At 39.5% G+C, this 23,739-nt stretch overlaps 1 protein-coding gene across 4 annotated transcripts in view; it reads left to right on the top strand.

The window, feature by feature from the left end:
• prkcz (protein kinase C, zeta) overlaps positions 1-23,739 on the top strand; it is a 227,597-nt gene that overhangs the window by 92,202 nt on the left and 111,656 nt on the right. For all 4 annotated transcript variants that reach the window (XM_047364805.1, XM_047364798.1, XM_047364822.1 and 1 more), the window contains 3 exons: positions 5,170-5,255; positions 20,087-20,218; positions 23,475-23,565. In XM_047364805.1, the coding sequence (XP_047220761.1) occupies positions 5,170-5,255; positions 20,087-20,218; positions 23,475-23,565 (309 nt within the window). The remainder of the gene's footprint in view (positions 1-5,169; positions 5,256-20,086; positions 20,219-23,474; positions 23,566-23,739) is intronic.

The following is a 23,739-nucleotide window of genomic DNA, read 5'->3' as shown; positions in this document are numbered from 1 at the left end:
CTAATATAAAAGCAGTGGTTACAGCTGCAGTCACTGAGCAGTAATATTATCCTTATTATTTCAGTCAAATGGATGCAGATTTTGTTTTAGCCAAATAGTTTTTTTTAAGGTGTTTAAAATGTAACTTCCCCTTTTTGCTTAAAAAGATTTAATATATGGTGAATAATATAACTTTTGCTTTTCCAGCCTTCCTGCCATTAATTCGATACATTAGGAGAAGAGGTGAGAGAGCAGCCACTGTAAAAAGGGCTTACTCATTGAAAACAAACCAAAACATGATAAAGGAGTTGAGCTCCTTAAACTAGCACAGCTAGCATGACTAAAGCAGCAGTCCCTGCATGTACTACAGATTGTAGATTCATATCTCTAAGCATCTGCCAGAATATCCAAATCCAAGATGTTCCATAACAGTCACAAGTGGAAAACTCAAAGGGAGAAAACAGAACAACATTGCTGGACTCCATTCAGCCTTCTTGCGATATGCTAAAAGTCATGATTTCTTGCTATCTGAATGGGCTGCAGATGTAAAACATTCTGATCTGTCTGTGTCTACTCTGACCTTCTGCTTCAACACACTACTGATGCTGAAAATAGCTAACAGATCCTTCACTTAGGAACAGCATCTACACCACAGAGTTTTTCATAATCAGGAAACACAGCCATAAACCTAAACACGCTACATTATTATTATTATTATTATTGTGTTGACTGCCTCCGGATGATGATCAGGAAGCGGCAGTCTCTCCTGCTGTTTTGTTGACAATGACAGATTCTCTACGGCCTACATATGCAGACTAACTGCTGTCTGCTGCTTTATCTCAAACCGCTGAAGCGGTTGTCTGTGTTAATTTGCTGAAGTGGTCGCCTAACTCTGCTGCATTTGTCTGTTGTTGATAAGACTCTTTGATTATTAGGTTGCTCATGTTTTCCTGCCCATGGCAGTCCAAACGGATCCTCCCTCACATTCCACAGACAGTGTGTAGAGACCTGCCTACTTTTAAAGTGTTGAACATGAATGTCCTTAACTGTACGGGTAGAGCCCAGATTAATTTTAACTAATTCCATAGATGATTCTGTTTATTTGTGCAATTCTATGATTTCCTCCATGTTTTAAGTATTGTAACTGAGAATTCATTAACAGGATTCTTCTTAATGGTTGTGCTGCGGTTCCAGAACTATTAGAAGGCTGTGATGCATTGTGTAAATGTGCAAACTGCAAGAGTCTGGACTGATCCTGTGGCTTGTTTCTTTGCAGATGATGATGATAGACATAAAACGTTTAGTATTTTCTTATTCTTGGTTCCGCTGGATGAGGTTTTACAGAGCCGCAGAGTTTGTGCATGTGTTCTCTGTTCCACCAAAAGATACCAGCAGTTTTGATTTAAAGCCTGAATATTTCTTTTTATTTGATCTATATTTATACAAGATAAATCTCATTGAGAAATAAATTCTCATTTTTCTGACAGACCTGTGTCAGAATGTTGCAGGGAATGCAGTCGTGGTACTTCTGGATGATTGCTAGCTTTAAAGTGCAGAGAAATAACACTCTACATTTACATCCAACTTTACGCAGTTATGTTCCAGAGGTTGCAGGCCGTGTTTTTCCTGACAGAGACAGATAGTTTCTGGCAGATGCAGCTATTGTCTAGAATGAACTCATGTCCTACACCTGCTGACTCTGTCTTTAAGCAAAGCAGTGGCTCAGTTAAAGCTGAAAGTATCAAGCAAACCAGCAGTCATCCTGTAGTAACTCTCAAACAAAACACATTTAGATTGGATCGTTATACACTCTTTGGCTCAGAATTATTCATACCCCTGGCAGATGTAGAAGTTATGTTTGTTTCGGACTGGAAAAGGGACAGGCATATCTCAAAAGATAAAAAGGAAATATTCTAGGGGTATCACCTTATTCGTATTTCATCTAATGGCATGTAAATGATTATTTATACCCTTATCAATAATAAACGGAAATAATCTTTATTGGTCTTGCAGCAATCAGAGCATTCTTCTATTTACTAATCAGCTTTCTGCAGGTTATCTCTGATATTTTGATGATTTAACTTTAATAATGAGCTCCAAGTCTTTCAAGTTGGAAGGCCTTCTTGCCATCACCCTAATCTTTAGTTCCCTCCACGGATGCTATATCAGATTCAAGTCAGGACTCTGGTTGAATCGTTCCAAAATGTTACTATTACTTCCAGCCAGAACAAACATGTTGGTCAGCCAAACGTCGTCGTCGTCGTCTTCCGCTTATCCGGGACCGGGTCGCGGGGGCAGCAGACGTCCCTCTCTCCAGACACCTCCTCCAGTTCCTCCAGGGGGAGCCCAAGGCGTTCCCAGGCCAGCCGAGAGACATAGTCCCTCCAGCGTGTCCTGGGCCGTCCCCTGGGCCTCCTCCCGGTGGGACATGCCTGGAACACCTCCCGAGGAAGGCGTCCAGGAGGCATCCGGTCAGCCAAACGATTAGTTTAAATTTAAATCTGACATAAGTTACCTTAACATCAGTCCCTAAGTTTATACTGCTGAAATACACATAGGAGGAAAATCAACAGTGTATTTAACATTTGTCTTCAGCATAGCAGCAAATTACATCACATGCGTATGATCTAGCATGTGATGTAACCAGCTGTATAATGTCACACCTCTATTCAGTGGTATATTCAGAGAAAAAGAAGCTATGGCAACACAGCAGAGATGATGAGAGTCAGACAACCCTTTTCTTCTGACTAACGGATTCTCACTCTGATCTCAGAACCCCTCAATCACATGCAGGGATAGAAACAGAATTCATAATCACATTACCATTCATCAAAAATTTCAGGTTGTACATCTACAATGTTCTAAAAAATGCATAGATAGCTCTTACTGTTTAAACATCAGTCTGTAGGCATGGATCAGGTATTATTTAAATTCTCATCATTGTGGCTGCAGCTACAGACTAGCTGTTAGCTGGGATCAGATTTAATCCACTTTTTGAAAATAAAGCAGTGTTCCACATACAGACACAAGCTACGGAATGCAACAGAGAAGGAATAATACATTTTTGTGTCAAAGATGGTCAGAATATCTGGAGTTTACCTGAGTGGATGCAGATTATCCGGTCCTGGATAAAGCGGAAGACGGCGAGTACGAGGATGCAGATTCAAAGACACCCGGTGGAAAACTGCCAAGCGTTCAGCATGTTCAGAGTCAGTTTCATCAAACATCACTCATGGAGTCTTGTTGTTGAGTTGTACTTTTATTAAAAGACAATGTCATCCTGACATCCTCACAACTTACTAATAATAGCTGCTATGGTATATGGTGTGGCTACCATGGCAACAGAGGCAGAAAAATTAGTTATTGGAGGATTGTATCATAACCACACCAATCACTGAAGCAGCCAAGCACACTAGAAAACCAGTAGTCTGGGAGAGCCACTGGGAGAGCAGCTAATGAATTATTACTGGGAGTCAGGGGGGAAATGACTCTAATTCAGCCTAAAGGTTCAGTCAGTGAGTTTACATCCTTTCATTTATTCATTGTTAGAGCAGCAGATAAATATAACTACACATGTTCATAACATTAAAGAAAGTCTTCTCAAGGAATGCTGCACTGCTCTAATATATGATTTCATTTACAGTGCATTTCCAAACTCCACACACTCCTAAACATTTTTTCACCTTCACTGTGACATTCATTCAGCTGAAAACCTAAAAAGTCTCTGGGAAAAAAAATTACAGAAATCAGTAAAAATACAATAACCTTTGGTGTGCATACCTTCAAAGTGAAACTTTTTAACACCTTTTGATTCAGAGATTTTAAGATGATCTGACTAATGTTAAATAATCATGATCAAAACATCTCCAAACATTTCAGGAATGTTTAAACTGTTAGAAAGTATTGTTGGTGACTTGTAAACATGACCCTGTATGAGATTATTATGGAATGATAACTTTATGTGAAAGTCACAGTTTCCTGGGTTTCCTGGGAGAAATACTGCTTCTACAACTGTTTAAAATATAGATTCCAACGTTTGTTTTTGATCTTGACACATCAGCATCTACAACGGCTCTTTGAGGAAACCTTCATAATATGAGCTATAACAACATTTAATTTCCCTTTGGGATTAATAAAGTATTTTTGAATTGAATTGAATGTAAATAAACAAAAATAAGGATTTAACACCTACTAAATTTAGTAGTAGATTCCAAGTGCTCTTTATAACGGGACACATGGACAACCAGTTAATTAGTCAGGCTATCTGTTCATGTAGGCAGTCAGCAATAGGATACAGAGCTGACATGCTGCTTGAAGTTTCCTAATTGTAGTTTTAAAACAATCTTACCTTAATAGAAGGTATGAATTGCACTCCTTGAGTTTCCATACCATGGCTGTTTTTCTCTGCTGGAACATATTTCTGCCTTTCCTAAAAGCAGGGAAAAGTTAAGTAGCTTTGCATCAGTCAACTGAGCAGCAGTGCCCAGCAACAAGTTAGGGAGGGATTGCACTGTGTTTATGCTCCAACTGTGGCATTAAAGGCACTTTCAACCATAGTAATGGGATTTGATGGGAAATGTTATACTTTATAAAACTTCTGTAAAGAGACCCATGTCTTCAAAGTCCTCTTACCGTTTAAATGTTCATACTGCAAACCTTCAGGTCATGGCCTATTTGTATGTTTGCATATGTTTTTATATTTGTAACAAATTGACAAATGAAGTCTGCAGTGGTCCAGGGCTGACATTTAGCTACAAATCTGTGGAGAATTTTAAAACAATCTGACCATTTCTAAATTTTTCTATGTCATGAGGGCAGGTTCTCCCTGTTTTAGTTTACTCATTTCCAAATATTAACTCTGCAGTATATTAATGCTTAAAACACTGCCTCTTTATTAACAGGCCAAGAAGCAAGACAAAATGGAGGAATGTAGTGGTGTGACATGTAAGCAGGCTGCAGTGTGTGTGTGTGTGTGTGTGTGTGTGTGTGTGTGTGTGTGTGTCCTGCAGAGAAACCTTCTGCTTGTCCCAGTCATGACTTAAACCTTACATTTCACACAGATGAAGAGCCGAAGTTCTCTTACCTTTCAGTTGTATGTATCACCATCATTGTCTTCTTCTGTGTCAGACCTCCCTGTAATTTCCCCTGCCACCATGCTGCTGCTCTACAACTGTTTCATCTGTTTTCTAGAATCAATCTACCGCCGTGGGGCCAGAAGATGGAGGAAGCTCTACCGAGTGAACGGACACCTTTTCCAGGCCAAACGCTTTAACAGGGTGAGTGTCCTCACTGATATACACTCATATATACACTCAGCTGCAGGGAACTGGAGGAGAAACCTGAACAAAGACTGAATCAGTTTTGATAACTGACTCTATCAAACCCTAACATGGCTTCAGTGGAAGATGCAGGAGTAATGTTTATGTTTGTAATATAAGGTTAAAGCTTGGTATATGCTCAGATTCCTAGGATGTGTTGTTTTTCCAATGATTTGAACTATTGTCAGTTTTTACATGAAATCTAATTTAATTTAGAGTATGATTTACTTTCCAGTCTGCAGATTAAACCAATAATAAACATATTTTTTCCTGTTATGCCTTGTGCTTGTGTCAATTGATGCATGGCATGATGCAGTTTTATAGCCTAAAACAAGTGTCCCTGTAGGACAATGACCTGCATGGTGTGGTAAATTGTACACAGCAAAGACTGCACTGAATAAACAACCAGGAGACGACATTTCTCATAGCATCAGTTGTTACCAGAGAAGGCAACTCGAGGCTGAGACTCCCACCCGAGTCGCACTTCAGTCCCCAAAAAAAAGACTTCAGACTCGACTTAGACTTGTGTCCTGAAGACTTGAGACCTCGAGTTTCGAGTTGAGATTTCACCTGGGCTTGGGAAAAATGGCTTGTAAAAATCTCTGGTACTTGGTTGGATTGTTGCTGGTATCGTTAAGATCTGTTTGGAATGTTTGAATTTAAAGCTACGTTTATTTGATTCTTTTTTAATACTGTGATCATTTTAATATTAAGCAATAGAAATAGTGAACAGACAAAACAAACAAGGTGAACTGCCAACTTGCTGATGTCTAAAGAAGAATAAATATATACATTTTCATGTCAGTCCAAGGTGGATAATCGATCTCAAAAGGGCAGAGTCAGGAAAGGTCAGTAAAACAAGATATCAAGCAATTCAAGACATGCTGTGGTTCAAACAGTACAAGATAACACAATACAACACAGATGATGAAGGAACAAATATAAAAAACAGACACATTTCAGGCTGTGTTGCCTATTATGTTAAATAGACCTCATTTCCTTGGATACACTTAACAAAAATCCCCACACATCAGTGAAGTTTTGATAAGTGTCTGACAATGCATATCACATCTCTTCTAGATATATACAGGAATCCATTCAGCAATTAAAAAAAAGGAAGGGCAGCTGATTTCCACTCTCAAAATAACCCGCTTTGCTACAACCAGACTGAACATGAGAGGACGATGGAGCGATGTGGGAAGGGTAGGAGAAAAGTTAAAGCACCCCAGCGATATTTTTCTGTTTTTCAGCAAAATATATCGCAGACATTTAACACCTGATAATCATCTGATGTCATGCCAGAAGTTCCTATGTTTACGGCAGGAGCAGAGAAGGTAACCCAAAGTAGTCATCTGATCTACATTTGTTGCAAGTGGGAGAAACAGAAGGGAATTGTTTGCTGACTTTGGTTTTGGAAAAATGTAGCTGGAGGACAACTTTCAATTGAATGAGCTGCAGTCTGGCATTGATAGAACAAATTTTGTTTCTAGACAGACTCTGGTATCACAGCTCATCTGAAATCTCTCAGAAAGGGTCAGAAATCCAGGCCTCTTTGATATGGCTAGATGAGAAACTATTTCACATTTAGAGGTAGGTTGTTTTACCATAAGCTCATAGAAGCTGGTCTGCCTAGGTAGTTTTAAACAGGGGGATGTGGTGCCTAACAAAATTACAACCTTTCAAGTATCTGAAGAACTAGGTAGAGGGGAGGCCACATTTTCACTGGAGTTGTATGAAGGAAGCAAAGTAATTTTTAACATGGAGGTCCTTGATGACTGACATATCCTTATTTGACCCACAAGTAAAGAGAGCATCCATCAAACTTGGTTTAAATGACGTGTTCTGGAAAATCGGAGCAGATATAGAAAAACCAGGGATCCTCACCACAGTCATTATCTGTTTAACAATGCTGAGTGAATTGTGTTGGAAAAAGTTATCTTTCAGATGTCGAGAGGTGAAGTCAGATTGGAGAACATTGCAGCAGCTAAAGGAGGACCAGTGAGAGCTAGGGAACCATAGATTTTATTTAGCAGCCAGTCAGAGAAGTGAGAGTCCCTTTCTCCAGAAGACCCAGGTCCTGGCATCACCAGCCCAGTAGTAGCCACCCTCAGCTGAGGGTTTCTCTAGATGTGCCTTCAAAATCCAGGGTTGTTTACCAGCCCAAACAAAGGGTATAGTAATGTAATCTATCCTATTAAAGAAAGTGCCAATAAGATAAATGGTTATGTTCTGAAAAATAAATACAAATTTAGGAAGGATTGTCATCTTGACCATATTAATGCGATCGATTAGTGAGAGAGGAAGGAGTTTTCCATTGTCTACCATCAAATTTGTTTGTCAGGTCCAGGTAGTAATTTTTAAAAAGGAACATTGGCTTCCCAGTTATATTTATTCCAAGGTATTTAGGGCAATTGGCGGGAACTTAAAATTGCAGGTTTTTAAGGAATGCACGTCTTATCTGTGCATAGTCAATTTATCCCAAACTGCTTGTGTTGGTGCATCTCTAAACATCTTGTAGCAGATGACTCATTTTCATACCTGAAATAGTTGAGTACAAAACAACTAAAACTATAAAAGCACAAAAGGATGAAGAGGTCATTTAGCAAGCAGTCACTTCATGGTTCTATAACTGTCTGCACAGCTCTCTCTCTCATTAGGTTAGCAGAGCCACCAGTGAGAATAACATTGGACCTTAATTATTTCTTTGATGATCAGGAAAATGACCACCATAGTTCAATTCAGTTTCTTATATAGCACCAATTCACAACATATGTCATCTCACAGTACTTAACAAAAAACCTAAAAACCCGTCCCATTTATACACAGAACCCATCCCATTTTTACACAGAACTACCTAGTGAATTCAATCCAATCATACAGTTTCATTCTAAATTAATCCTGACTATCAAACAGTGCAGTCAGTTCAGTTTATTATTCAAATTAGTTAAAAGGTTTTCTATCTAAGGAAACCCAGCAGACTGCATGGAGTCGGTGACTTGCAGTATTCACTCCTCCAGGATGAGCATGTAGCGATGTGGTGGAGAAAGCTCCTCTTTTAACAGGAAGAAACCTCTAGCGGAACTAGAACCAGCCTCAGTGTGAGCAGACATCTGCCATGACCCATTGGGTTTGAGAAGACAGAGTATATACTCAAAGAAGAAAGTATGAAAGAGAGCACACACAGTTAGTCACAGTAGAAGTCAAGTGTATCATCTATAGAAGGAGAACATGAAGTTGTTAGCAGCAGTAACTCAGCCGATGCCCCCCTCCAGCTAAACCGAAAAACATTGTACTTTGGCTTCATCATGTTCACCATAAAAGATCCTGGTTTAATCACAGGGTAGTTAACTTTAACCCCACCAGGTTAAGTCTGTTTAAAACACTGCAAGAAATGAATTTAGATCAGTGCACTGCCTCATGCAAACTAACCTCTTGTCTTTCACAGGCCCAATTTGGCTAAAAACAGCTAAAACTAAAATTACAGATGCAACCAGAAAAATGTTGTGCACAACTCTTGGTCTCTGGTTTTTACAGGTTTCATCTGCCCAAACTGACTTTAGCTCATAATGATTGCTCTATAAGTTAGAACATAAGATAGATATAAAAAATATATATTTTTATATCTGCTTTTCCTGCTATGAGATGGAATATCCTTATTTTAAATACTACTCTAAGTAGCTGACTTTAAATCTTCTTCACTATGTAACAGACCCCAATCTGTGCAGCCTTCAGTGCTTACTTGGTGTGGTGCTGGGTAACTGTAGGACCCAGAAACACCTGCAGAGAACCCCATGTCTGGTTAGAATGTATTACAGATGGCTCTAACAAGTCAAAGCTACAGTCTTAACACATTTATTTGCTTGTAAATCTGTGCTGAACACAAGACTATGTGTCTGTGGAGACCACCACACATTAAGTCATGGCCGTATTGCCATTAAGTTATAAATCACAGGAAATCAAGTCACATTTGCAGCTCAGTGTTCTGAATGTGGATCTATAATTCATGCTGATCTAGTTGTGGTTTGTTTAGCTGACGCCTTGTCTCTGAGATGTGAGCATTAATCATTTCCCTGCCAAGATGTTAAAGGGCTCAACCTGCCTGTCCCACTTTTTCAAGCAGGCTTTAAGTGTTCTTCTTCTACAATGCAGTGGCCACTCTGGAAGAAATGCATTAAAGTGCTTTCAGGCCTTAAGTAAGTAATGTGATTTCCTTTAAGGGTGAGTAGAGATCAGGTTCTACTGCTGCCAGGACATGGCCTTACATAGGTGGTGTCATCTTCAATGTTTTTCTAGCTGTAGCTTATGTGATACTTTGCTGTGTCATATTGTATATATTTTCTTAAGTTTGCCTATTAGGCAATGGCACATAAGTGGGATCATATAGTCCACAGGAATCTACCATCATGTGTTTGTGCTTTCCTTCCAGTCAGCAAGGTTTTCTTTGAACAGTTTGTTCTGAACTTGGTCTGCAGTTCCCTTAGCTTTCTGAAGAGCATCGCTTTGGAGTTTTGCTGCTTTTCCATTCATTGTCAGTTCCAGATACTCTCACCATTCAAACAGTAACAGGATCCTAAACTCAAGGGTGAGCCAGTGTTGTGTTCACATAGAACAACAACATAGCAAAGAACCAATTTTTAGATCTTTGGATCTTTAGGCACTTTGCCACCAGCAGACTGCATTTGTTCCTACTTTCTATGATTCATTTCTGAAAAGTTACAAAGATGACACTTTAATAGGCAGTATCCAGTAGATCCCAGCTAATAGCTGAAAACTTGAAATCCAGGATTTAGAGGTTCTGATCCAGTTTTGATATCTGAATTCAAATATCAGTCAATACCAATATTGTCCTCATTGCCATTGCTTTACCTAAACATTGTCTTGTTTTTGTCATGGTGAATATGAATAAACTGTCAGCTTGACTGCTACATTTTCTGCTCACATTTTCTTTTTGTAATATTATTTCTAGGACTGTTTTTTGCATAGGCCTAAGAGCCCTTAGAATAAACCTCCCATGTTTTCTATCCCTGGCAGCTGCAGAGCAGCTACATCTGCTGAAGAAAGGAGAGGGGAGTGGGAGCACAGTGGACTTCTTAATTAAATACATAATGGCTTTATTTGGTGTGAAATAAAAAAAGTTGCTTTATCTGCCAATAATGGTTAGAAATGTCTGTGAGACTGATACCTGACAACAAGAATTTTACAGTTTTAGTAAGACACATCATGGTGATATTTTCGAACCATTTTTAGTAGCCATTAATTATGTTGGACTGGTTAGCATTGCTAACTATAACAGCTGTCTCTCCATATAATTCTACCCTGTAAATATTCCTACTTTGTGTCAAAGGGTGTATTCACACTTGCCACTTTTGGTCCGCTTGAAACAGACCAGAGTTCGTTTTCCCTCATTGGACCTTTTGTGCAGGTGTGAATACTCAAGCAAACCCTGGTCCGGACCAAACAACCGGACCGAGAAACACTTTTTGAGGTGGTCTCGGTCCGCTTCCAAACGGACTCTGGTGCGGTTCGCTTATGGTCTGAATACGAATCGGCCCCGATCCGAACCAATTGCAGAAAACGTACGTCTCTTTGGACTTAACAAGCCACCGTAGCCGATAGCAAAGGTGTACGTTATACTCAAATCATACCTGTTCAGCTGATTGTTGCATCACCAGGCACGCAGAGCACACCGTCTTCTTCGGCGTTCAGCACACATTGTCCAACGCTGTTCCAAACTTATAAATAGAACGTCTCAAAGTCTGTGTTGAATGAGCTCCTCTTCAACCTCACAATAATATTGCAGCTGTAAACACGGCACGAATATGCGGAACAGAGGTGCTGCACGCAGCACGTCTACAGCTGTTTTCTTAAATTTCCGGGTCTGTGCTCTGTCCCGCCATTTCTGTTCAATGGGAATTATGATCGTCACCCGTGTGGCTTTGATTACAAGTAATAGTTCACTTGCAAAAAGTACAATGTGAAAACAAACCGCACCAAATGAAAAAAATAAAGATCGCTTTTGGTCTGGACCAAACAAGCGGACCAAAGGACTTTCCTGGTGTGAATACACCCCAAGTCTTCCAAAAGCTGCCAGCATTTCCAAATACAGTGAGCATAAGAGCAGATAGAGGTTGAAAGGTCAAAAGAGTCAACTACATCATCATTCTAGAGTGTAGCTAGCTTACCTTTAGCTGCTAATGCTGCTGGTAATACTATAACAGCCTGACATACTGTAGCTTCCACTGCTCTAAATATTTACACAAAACACATGACCAGCATCTAGCTTCTATGTTCTCCTTTTCAGCACAAACATTCCAGACAAAGGCAATGCAGCTGAGTGCTTACTCTGCAGCCTCTAGACTGCTAGGGTTCAGGATGTTAAGACTTTAGTTTATATACAGTTACTAGGATTACAACCTAGATTCCATTAGTTAACTACCCAACAACTTTTGGGCTGTAAGCTTAAACGTTCAGGGTAAAATTAGTCCAAATATGACCTGTAGTAATGCAGGGCCATAGAGTCTGGATTGGTGGCCTCAGCCTCACATCTGTTCTAAGAATGATGTCAGTATTGGGATACTGGGTCAGATAAGGCCCATCATTCACTTGTTCATGTAAGAGATGATGGTGATGATGCATCTCCACTGTTTTTTGAACACGTCACTCAGTTTTAAAGACACAATATCTAGAAACACTTCAGGCCTAACATCTCCTTTTGTCTTGGACTTGTCCCAGTTGCTGATATTCTGAAACCACATTCCACAACCTGCTGGTAGAAAATGACTGAAAAGCAGCCAGAACCCTAAGAAAAATCTATAAAGACAGTTAGAGATCACAAGAATGTCTGGCTCATCAGAATGAAGATTCTAAAAATAATGGGGATTTAAAAATTCTGAACAGTCCTCTCCGTAATATGATTCCAGCTTTATTTACACTATATTGCCTTTGCACAAATTAATTTTGATAGCATCCCTTTCTAACCACATAGCCTTGAATATGACCATGACCCAGCTTTAACTGCTTCAGCTTCTCTGAGAAGGTTACCTTCAAGGTTTAGGAGTGTTTTTCATGGGAACATCTGACCATTGTTCCAGGATGGGTTTGTGAGGTCAGACACTGATGTTGGATGAGAAGGCCTGGCTCGCAGACACTGCTCTAATTAATCCCAACAGATCATGTTTTATCAGGTTGACTTCAGGGGTTAATCAAGTTGTTTAACATGAAACTCATTCGTTTATATCTTAATGAACCTTGCTTTGGGTACTGGTGAACAGTCTGTTCCAACATGGTCACCACCATAATCCATCATACATTGCTTGTAACAACATGCAATAAACCAAATACCTTCTCCTGGCAACAACTAAACCACGACTCATTTGCCCTTTTAATCCAGATAGAGAAGTCTCCAATGCACTATAGTCTAGTGGCGATCTGCTTTACACCGCTGTTTCCGATTCTTTGCATTGCAATTCACAATGTGAGGCTTAGATGAAGTTCTACAGCTAATCCCAAAGTCCCAAGTGTGCAAATGGTTTGTGACCTCTGCAAACACTCACTGGATTTTATACACCTGTGGGTATGGAAGGGACTGGAACACCTGAGTGCAGTGCTTTTTAGGGGTGGAAATCTTTAGAAAAGTCAATTTTGCTGCAATTCAGAAGGCTAAAATGTGATTATAAATCTAGAGATAACTCATTCTTTAATCTAGAAAAAAAAAAACAAGAAGCTTTTCCCATGGTTTAAACAAAATTAATATGTTCTAAATTAAGTAAACAATTGTATTTGTAAAGCAGTTGATCTGTGTGTTCCTCAGCCAGCATCCAGCCTCTGCTTGGTTCCCTTTGCTGTCCTTGGCATTTAAATAAGCCAAACATAACTAGGTCAGATCCATCCTCCTCCAACCCCCCTTTTCTCTCACTCCTCCCTGCCAGACCCAACACATTCATCTTTCAGCACTTATTCCTCTCATCCATCCCTCTCTATCTCTCACTATCGGTACTATTTAGAAGGCGTACCTGAAACATGACGTTAGCGGAATTCAGTTTTTCACCTTTTACCTTTAATCCCCCTGAAAAAAAAGTTATTAATGCCCAAAACAAGCACCAAGGCTGAACAGGACCAATGTAAGTTTTGAAAGAATGCTAAAGTCAAGAAGAAAATTGGTTATTTTTCCACACATGTTAAAAGATGTATGAGATTCTTTCAATGATTCTATCCATTTCTTCATCTGATTGGCTTAACATCAGACATAGAAAGAAAAAAGAAAAGAAAAGAAGAGCTGAGTGGAGACGTGTTTGAGTTGGGAATGTGTAACTCTGCGTTCCCTGATGTTTCCACTGTGTCTTCAGCAGAGCTCCGACCTTGTCTTCTAATTAGTTTAATCTGAATGTTCATCTGACTTTTAGTCCTAATTATTTCCTTTCACTGACCAAAAGGTCAAAACCTATTTTAAAAATGGTCAGGAGAGCTTGACAACAGGCTGTTGTATGCTTTATTATGATTATATACTAAGATGAAACATGAGTGTTGAAGTTTCCTGGTTGTTGGTGGAGCCCTCAGCAAGCAGTCTGTGTGATTCTGCTAGAGAAGGAAAGACAGATTGGTTTTTTGGTTCGTATTTTGTTGCATCATGGGGTTGTTTTCACTGCAATGTTTTATGCCAACATCTGTCTGTTTTACTCTACTTACATTTTAGTCCAATCTGGCACCACAACATCAGCTGAATTGCAAAACCATGTTTGTTTATGACCTATTATCCTGTTACTTTAAATGAGAGGAGAACTCTGGACTGCAACAACCAGGTGACAACCACAGCTATAAAGTCTTGTAGCTGTGAAACCAAATTTGTCATGTCTAAAAAGTACAATGATAGAACTATTCATAACCAAACCACGAGGACGGTAAAGATCATTAGGACCTGCTTCAAATGTTTAATACCTGCTTAAAGGTTGTTATTTTCCAAAGGTACATTTAATCTGACAAACGGACCACTTTGAAACATGTGTTCTAATTGATTGATTATGAATTCATATAAATGCCAGATGTGTCTTGGTAATCATAAACTCTGCTGCTGCTTCACTAAATTCTTTTGAGGTAGAATTTACTCCAAATGACAGAAAAGAAGTGATTTGGTTGTCTTCACTTCATGCCTCACTCCACCCCGGTAAAACAGGAGCTGAAAACAATGTTTTGCAACCATTTCCATTTTTGTTGTTTGCCACAGAGGTTGGACCAAGTCATTGTTTTGCAAGTCATAAATAGTTCACAAGTCTTTCCAGTGAAGTCTCATGTCAAGCATCAGACATCTAGGAAATCCAAGTTCAAGGCAGGTCAAAGTCCTGAACTTTTAATTTGGAGTGTTAAACAAGTAATTTGACCAATTATGTATTTTCTGTTGAGTAATAAGTGTTTGGAGTTTTTATTGTTGACTGGTTTGCTTGTTAGCCAGAAAAACCAGCAAGAGGAAATGAACTTAACAAATGTCAGAAAATCAATGCTGATGTTTCTTTTTACAGTAAATATCAACTGAAACACATGAGGCAACCAGTAATAAAATAAAATAAAAAGAAATAATGGGGAAACTGATCCATAATAAAATAGTAAAAACTGATTTCTTTATACAAACTACAAATGATCTCCATGGTGACTAACAGCAACAGTACAAACCTGCTTTTACAATATTACAGGAGTAACATCAGATCAATAAAAGAACAATCAACTTATTTATTCAACTGTATAAAAATAACTTTGTGATCATGTTTATTTTGTTAAACATGATGATGGTTCTGCCACCTACCAGCTTGGATGCTTTGACTTTGTTTAGGTTCTGGTCCAAAGCTCAGAAAGCTGCTATAAAGACATTATAATCAGAGGAACTCAGGCAGTATGAATAAGGGTAATAATGGTTATGTTACCATGTAACTTTAGTATTGCAAGGTTGGCAGATTGTAGAACTAACCGTCTAATTTAAGAGCCAATCTGTGATCTTCTTGGGTTCAGGTCTGGGTCAGAGCCTTTCCAGGATTCATGATTCAGAAAATAACTAAACTAAACTTAGTTGTTACACCAGCAATAACCATCCATTAGTTTATTAGCTTTGATTCATCGTTCCTTGTGTAAATTTTAATGTTTAAAGACAGATGATGTCTCTACTGTAGTTTACAGTCCAGATGGTTTCCAGACTTCCAGATGTTTTTCTTTCCCATTACTGTGTAATTTTTCTAAACATAGTTAATGATATAAAATGTTTGTCTGTTGTGTTAGATCTGGAATAAATGAGATTTTTTATAAACTGGCAGGAAATTAATAAGTCAAACTTTAACTGATTTGGGAAATAAACAAGTAACACTTTGTAGAACATTGAGGAACCCCTGAATACAGATTTTTTTCAATTAAACAGGCAACATGTATCTTAGAAACGTCCATGTAAAAACAAATTTTATTTAAAGATTTTGCACCTCCAAATGTCTTTAATTTTTTTGGGTCACAGAGTTATACTTCCTACACAGTAACCCCTACGTCCGTCTACTCTTCCTGGATTTCTCCTCAGCCTTCAATAACCTAGTGCAGAAGCTCTCTTCTCTTGGAATCCCACACTGGGGAACTGGTCCTGGACTTTCTGACCGACAGACCTCAGACTATCAGGACCCCCAACACTGGCTTGCCCCAGGGCTGCATGTTGAGCCTCCTGTTCACTCTGCTGACATATGACTGAAGTTCGCAGACAACACAGCAGTGGGAGGAATCACGAATAATGATGAGTCCAAATACAGAGAGAAGGTGGAACACCTGGTGCAGTGGTGCAGAGAAAACTACCTCTGTGTCAGTGTGAAGACTAAGGAGATGGTGGTGGATTTCAGAAGGGACAAGCGTCCTCTTCCTCCTCGGCACATTGGAGGAGCAGCTGTGGAAGTGGTCCCCATCTTCAGGTACCTGGGTGTGCACATATCCAATGACCTCATCTGGAGTGCCCACACTTCCTCTTACAAGTAATAGTCAAGAAGGCTCACCAGGCTCTACTTTCTCAGGAAACTGAGGAATGCTGGACTTGGGAGCTCAGTCCTGAGGAGCTTCTACCACAGCGTGGTGGAGAGCATGCTCTGCGCCTGAATCACCGTATGGCACGGCAGCTGCACTCCTACTTAGAGGAAGGCTCTGCAGAGGGTGGTAAAGGCTGCACAGAGGACTGTGGGGAGAAGTCTTCCCACCACCTCGGACCTCTACGCATCATGATGCTGGGGGAAGGCCCTACGCATCATGAAGGACTCCACCCATCCCACACACTGTTTCAGCCCCTCCCCTCAGGCAGGCGTTTGAGGAGCATTCAGAATAAGACCACCAGGCTCAGAAACAGCTTCTTCCCTGAAGCAGTCAGACTGCTGAACTCGAGCCACACTCTGTAGACTCTGTCTCTACACACTGACCTGTACAAAACACTTCAACCACCAAAGGTGCAATATTTCACTCACTTATAGGCGTAATATTAAGGACTCCCTCATGCTTTACATGTGTATTTAGTACATTGCAAAGTTAATTTCAGCTTCACTAATTAACTGTGTATATATGTTTTTTTTTTTTTGATTGCTATTTATTGTTGGACTTAGCTTTGTTTGTTATAAGTATTAGGCTTCTTAACCAGGACCAGAGTTGGAATTTCGTACCTTAAAATGTAAGTGTGAGCTGGTATGACAATAAAAAACCTTGAATCCTATTAAGCTTAAACAATAACATTGCTAGAGGTATTGTATTTGTAATACATAAATGAAATCTAAATGACCAGACAAAGAATGCTTTTTTCCTGGGTCACTCTGTTAGACATGAAGGGGATATTAAAACATTGATATTTGTTTTTTTTATTTCTTATTATTTATTTAGGTTTTTTCTCTATCTCAAAGCATTGTGCGCTGGTTCAATGGCCACCCATTTGTGGCAGCTCTTGCATCCCGTACTTAATGTCTATACAGCTGCTGGCATTGCTGTTATCACTGTCTCCAGGCTCACAGTCAAAGATCAGTCCTGAGGAACGAGCTCCTATCTGTGTCTAAAGTTTTACTGAAAGTAGCCTAGCATTATTTTTTAGACTTGTGCAGCATAGCAACCGGCTTGCTGTTTGGGTCACGAGTCATTGATGTGAAGGTCCGAGTCAAGTCCCAAGTCTTGTGATTTTGTCAAGTCAAAAGTCATTAAATTTGTGACTTGAGTCTGACTCAATTCCACGTTTTAGTATAGAAAAAGTTACAATTTCTATTAACTAAAAGATAAATATTTAAATTTTGGGAAAACTAAAAGCTCTTATAATGATTTATAATTATGATCACCTTATACCTTGATTCCCTTCTAATTTATGAACTTTAGATAGAAAACCAGTCCCTCCTGTAGCTGAACACCCTGACATTATGAAGCTGCTACCTCCGTACTTCACCGTTGGGATAGTGTTCTTAGGCCTGCAAGCTTCCCATTTTTTTCTCCAAAATACCTTGGTCATTGAGACCAAATACCTGAATTTTAGTTTCACCTGACCACAAAAATGTTTCTAAAAGGTAAGGTATTTGTCTCTGAGTGTATTTACAGACTAATCTGTTTTTTATGTTGCTTTTGGAGTCATGGCCTCTTCCTCTCTGAGTGCTGGACTATGACACTTGCTTAGCAGCTTCAGCAGCATCTTCACAAGATCTTTAGCTTTTGTTCTGGGGTTGGTTCACACATTTTGAATGAACATGTCCATCTTTGGGAGCCAGAACCTGACTCCTTCCTGAACGGTATCATGGCTGGACAGTTCCCTGATGTTTATACTTGGGTGTGATTGTTGAACCACAAGCAGATGAACGGGGTGCCTTCAGACATCTGAAGGCAGACATAAATAGTTATAACTAAAAACTCATACTAGTGTAAACTCCAGTCAAATGACTAAACCAATTGTAGCAGTTTTAAAGGAATCCAGTGACTGAGCTAAACACACTAAACAGGACCTTCAAATGAATTCCTAACGCCATTATTCTAAAATGTGGCAACATGTAAACAGGTAGAGTTTGTACGGTAGCTTGTGTAATTGACTCAAGGAGAAACAAACTAACATAAGAGTAAGTTGTTCATCGGTGCAGCTATTAACTCTTTGTGTAAGGCAGCCATGTTTTTTTAATATAATCTCTGGTCGTACTGGTGTCTCAGTTGATTTTTCTGACTTTTCATCGCTCCTGAGTTTAGATAGGGGGTGCTATAATTAAACACAAACATAAAAACCTGTTTTCACTTTGACCTAATCTGTTTAATCAGATCCTTTGATTTAATCCCAGTGTGATGGCTCTTGGTCCCTGGGTTCTTGTGTTTTGCAGAGAAGGGAGAAGAGTGATGTAAAAGTTTGTGAATAATTTATAAATGTATGCTTAACATCTGTTTAAAGTTGGATTTACAGGACTGAAAGCAGGCTTTTGAAGTGTGGCTGAAACAGAGCCGTTACTGAGGCTCTTTGTTCCTTCCTCTGTTAGCACACACACTCTCTGAATGAATGGTGTTGGTACGGCCAAGTCCATGCATTGCATGTTAAGTATTTGCTCCCTTTCTGAGGAGTTGTGGTGTAAAGTGTTTGATGTGTCAAGAACAATGAGATGCAAATCTAACATCATTTGTTACTACTATAGCATTATAAGCCAAAATATACAGCCAAAAAAACAATAGAAATGGGCAAACTCTTTGGAGACTGTGTTATGTAACTGAGTCAGCTTTGGAGGAGATGTGTGAATCTGAACTCTATGATCGTACTGCAGACAAGATAAAAGTACAGAGAGGATAGGAAAGAGGAAGTGTACTAGTCCAATTTATTATGTAAAAAAACACATAAGGTTACATATTTATGGTTGGTATGGCTGATCCAACACGGTGTACTGTTAACCTGCAGCTGAGAGAAAAAACGGATTTACAGTAAGCTGGATCCCAACAACTGTCCAACCTAAAGAAATCCGACAACGGCTATGTCTGAAATTTACAATTAATGGTATATTACAGCATGTATGTATAAAAACTACAATCATTGCAACTAAGAATATAGCTTCTTGAAAATAAGATCAACCTTAAACATTTTTAAATAGTAGTTCTGAGAAGTCACTTACATTCTTACAAATACTAAAGCTCTCTCTCTTGTTGTCTCTCTACCTCTACTCTAAGAGAAAGAGGGACTGAGATATTCTTCATCCTGTTACTTGTATGTTCAGTAAAACTGCATAATTCAAACAAGGCACACTGCTTACCATGGCTGTAGGTGGTACTACAGTAGTGAGGACTGAATCAAAGTCATGTGTTGCTTCAGGTGTTGGAATCACATATGTTTTGTAAATGATCATCTTGTTCTCACTAACTCACAGAATTTCAGTGTACTAAGTTGGTCTGAAATGATAACAGATAGTTTTAATTAGAAAGTATGTCAGTGGATTAGAACCTAAATCTGCCTTTGTTGGATGGATTTCTGATTTAACTGGACCTGACGGTGCTGTAATGACCAGAGTAGAATGAGATAGTATGTGGCAGCGTTTAAACCAGACCAGATTATTTTGTGCTTAAAGGGACCAAGGATAACTTTTGTTAGGAACTCTGCCACTCTAAAATAAAAAAACAAAAACAAAAACAGCTCAATTTTAAAATGAAATTTTATCTGATTCATTATTTTGGAAAGCGTAAGATTAAAAGCCTTTGACTTTACATTTATTGGATTTTTTTGTTTCTTATATGCTAATAAATACTTGAGGTATTAGTGATGAATGAGAGATTAATGTGTGTGTAATTGTGTCTGTGTCTTCCAGAAAGCCTACTGTGGCCACTGTTCCGAAAGGATATGGGGGCTGGGCCGGCAGGGCTACAAGTGTATCAACTGCAAACTGTTGGTCCATAAGCGCTGTCACAGACTACTCCTTCAGACCTGCCAAAGGCTTATGGTAAGATCTTCATCAGTGTAACACTCCAGTCGGAGATCAAGTTTTATGCTAACCGACGCGTGAGGATTATGTCCCCTCAGTGATTGTGTTGTGGAGTCCAACATGTCTAACCACTGTGCACTGACCTGAAGGCAACGTGTTAAATGTATAGCTCTTTTTTTATAAATTCATTGTGTGTCTTTACATTGCTAACATCAAGCTCATAGATGCACTCCAGTAATTTAGCATCAGAGTGCTACAAATGGTTACATTTCCCAAAGGGCATTTTGGACAGTATATACATGAAGTTTAAAGACTGCACAGCAATGTCTTTTTTAAAGCAACATAAGTGAGATATTTTTTTACTGTGTGTTCATATTGACCAACCACAGCACATTTTGACAAGACATAGCCTTCCACAGAGAGCTACACCGATCTCAGATCAATTTACAAAGATCATCCACCTGTAGAGATACTCTATACATCTTCATAGAAATCCTCCATCAGCAGGACTCTGTCCCAACACTTTCATCATGGGACAGCAGGAGAAGCTATTTTATGTGCTAAAGCAGTGCTCAAGGCTCCGCATAAAGCCAACATGGACAATTAAACCATATACAACAACCTTTATCAAGGATGAAATATGGCGTAATGTAAGTCCTTATCATCTATTGTCCTGTTTTCTTTGTACAGCTGGTTTTCCGCCGGGAATAAAGTGTTCCATCCCCATATTTAATCTTCAAACATCTGTTAGGCCTTCCTATACAGAAAACCTTTCACCTTTGACATTTCAGCCTTAGAAGACACTGACTCTAATGAAATCAAAATGAACCTAGCTAGCCACTCAATACATTTAGTCTGCTAAAACTGTAGCAAGCATAAAACTATACAATCCAAATATGGCAGACGGTCCATGATGATTTATTTTATGCCTGTTGCACATTCAGGATGTGACATGGCTCAAGTATGTCCTAAATATGACTACAATATGTTCTTGTTCTATCTAACTTGGATGGAAAATAATGTGGAGGAAGAGTAAGACAATGTGGATCAGGTCATGGCTTTGGAGAAGCAGACACACTTGACTGACATCTATGTGTTCTGTTTGATGTTTTGTGTGTCACTGATGTACAGAGCAACATGTCACCCTGTGCCACATTCCTATTGCCCTCATTAGTAAACATAGCTTGTCCCAACACAGTCAGAAAATGAGTCCTTGATTATCTTTGACCCTAAGATAATCAACGGTCTTTGGACCTCTCACTATCCAAGGTGGAGCTAAAGTTTTTTTTTCTCAGACTATCCGGTAGCTCATTGATGCCCTGATCAGGATCTGGGAGGAGATACTCCAGGACACCATTCGTCATAAGGAGCATGCCCCATGTTGTCAGGCATGCGTAAAAACACGTGGGGCCAAACAAACTACAGAGTACCATGCTGAGTTGCTGCCATGATATTTCAGCAAATTGGACCAGCTTGCTGCATCATTTTTTACGTTTAAACTTCTCAATGACTTCCATCTGTCATGTGTGGCATGCATTTGTATTTATCCCCCAAGTCGATACAGTGCAGAACGGCCTTTTAGTTTAAAGCTGTCGGTTTTTGGGGGTATGTCTTTACCAGCTATGCATATCTACACACTGATATTTTAGCTTTTAAGCATCTGTGGGCAACAATCTTAACTTTTGCCACATATTCTCACTTGGATTTAGGTACTTTGACTAGGGAGATCAGGAGCAACTTTGAGGAACAGAGAAAACAGAAAGAGACTTTGGGATGATTACCACTGAAATAAGCAAAACGATCTGGAGTCTGTTTCCCCTTAAAACTCTGACGAGCCTTGATGAGCCACAGCTGCAGATTCTGCCCTTGCCAGATCCTCCTCCTCCTCCTTCTACTCACACCCTGAGCAGAAGGAGGAGGAAATGGACCAAGGTCTAGAGAAGGATTGTTCCACCTTGAGAGGACCACACAAATGACCTTTAGGTAGAAGTAAGAGAGGTTAGAGGAGCTGCAGTTATACTGAAATTTTTGATGAACCTTCTGTAGAAGATGGCAAAACATTGTAGCTGCTTCCTAGATCCGTGGATGGGCCACTCCTGAACTGCTCAAATCTTCTCAGGGTCCGTCTTGACCTGTTCACCCTCAAATGTACACAAGAAAAGCTATAGAAGTAGTCTGAAACTCACATTTTTCAGCCATCACAAAATGGCTGTTCACCAAGATCCTCCAGAGGATCAAAAAATAAACAAAAACGACGTTGCAAAGTGCAGTTCCTCCAGAGCTACCATAGTCATCTTGACTGATTCAATGAGTAATGCTCCTCTTGCCCGGCCTGTCAATTTAGCTGGAGGGTCATATATGGGCAGGCTGCTGTATCATACTCTTTTCATTGTTACATGATAGATTGAACTATTCTCAGTAAGATGCTTAAAACCTAACCCCACTTTAAACTTCTTTTACAAATTAGGTGACTTCTGAAGGCCACCTATCAAACTCCTTAAAGTGCTAGTAATTCTGTCTAATGGGTCTTCAAGGTTTGCCTGACCTTCGCTCACTGTTTGACTGACTGCTGGATTTTTCCGGTAGCTGGCAAATAATACAATCGCTCCATCTATGATGACACCATTTATGTCTTCTGGTGCCCATTGTAGATCTGCCAGCTCCTTGCAAACCAGTTCATTTACTTAGATATCTCAGCTTACATAACAAATTGCATCCCGATCAGGCAGTTCTTCTGGGTTGTCTTCTGTGTTTGATTTTCTGGGAGTGTACCCGAAGTATAGAACATGTAATACAGTCTCTTAAGAAGTCTCTTAGAGTGCAGCCTCTCTGCAACTCAGCTGTTAGGTAACAACTGTACTCCACATGATGAATCTAGTTGACCACAGAGCAAAAGATCCAAAATTAAGCAACCTGAAGACAGAAATCCAGATTAGAAAATCAATATGATCAATAGTGTTAGATCTGACGTGAGCTCAGTGTTTGCTGTCTGGATATTGATCAGAGCTTCAGCCTGTTATCATCAGAGGCAGATAAGTGACTCTGTGGCCCCAGAAAACTGAATGCCTGATTCTAAAGAAGGCTTACCTTCTCATTTCTATAGCTGATCTGTTTGGAAGCAACTCTACAAATGCAGTTTTCTTGCACAGTTCTTGCTGATGTGATTCAGCATACTCTTCACCAAGAGTGTAAAAGCATCCAAGGACATGTCACTGGATATTTGGGGGATTGCGTTGGTGGATATTTAGATGAAGTTCTGAAATTCTTTTTTCAGGATCCAGTCATGCCATCACAGGAGCCCTCTTCAGACACCAAGAGTGAGGAGGTAGACCTTCCACCGGATGACACAGAGGACACAGATGAGAGTAAGACATTGCTTCTTTAAAAAGAAGGCAGAGCCCCTTAAACTATGTTTGTGTTATGTCTTTGTCCTGTTTAAGAAGGTTTTAACCCTTAAGTGATTCTAGGCACATTTTCAAGCCATTATGGCTATGTTGAATGAATCTAGCTCAAATTTTCCAGAGGATGTTTATTTAATT

The sequence above is a fragment of the Girardinichthys multiradiatus genome, chromosome 1 (genome assembly GCF_021462225.1).
Source record: "Girardinichthys multiradiatus isolate DD_20200921_A chromosome 1, DD_fGirMul_XY1, whole genome shotgun sequence".
Lineage (NCBI taxonomy): Eukaryota > Metazoa > Chordata > Actinopteri > Cyprinodontiformes > Goodeidae > Girardinichthys > Girardinichthys multiradiatus.
This window is presented reverse-complemented; position numbering and strand designations above follow the sequence as displayed.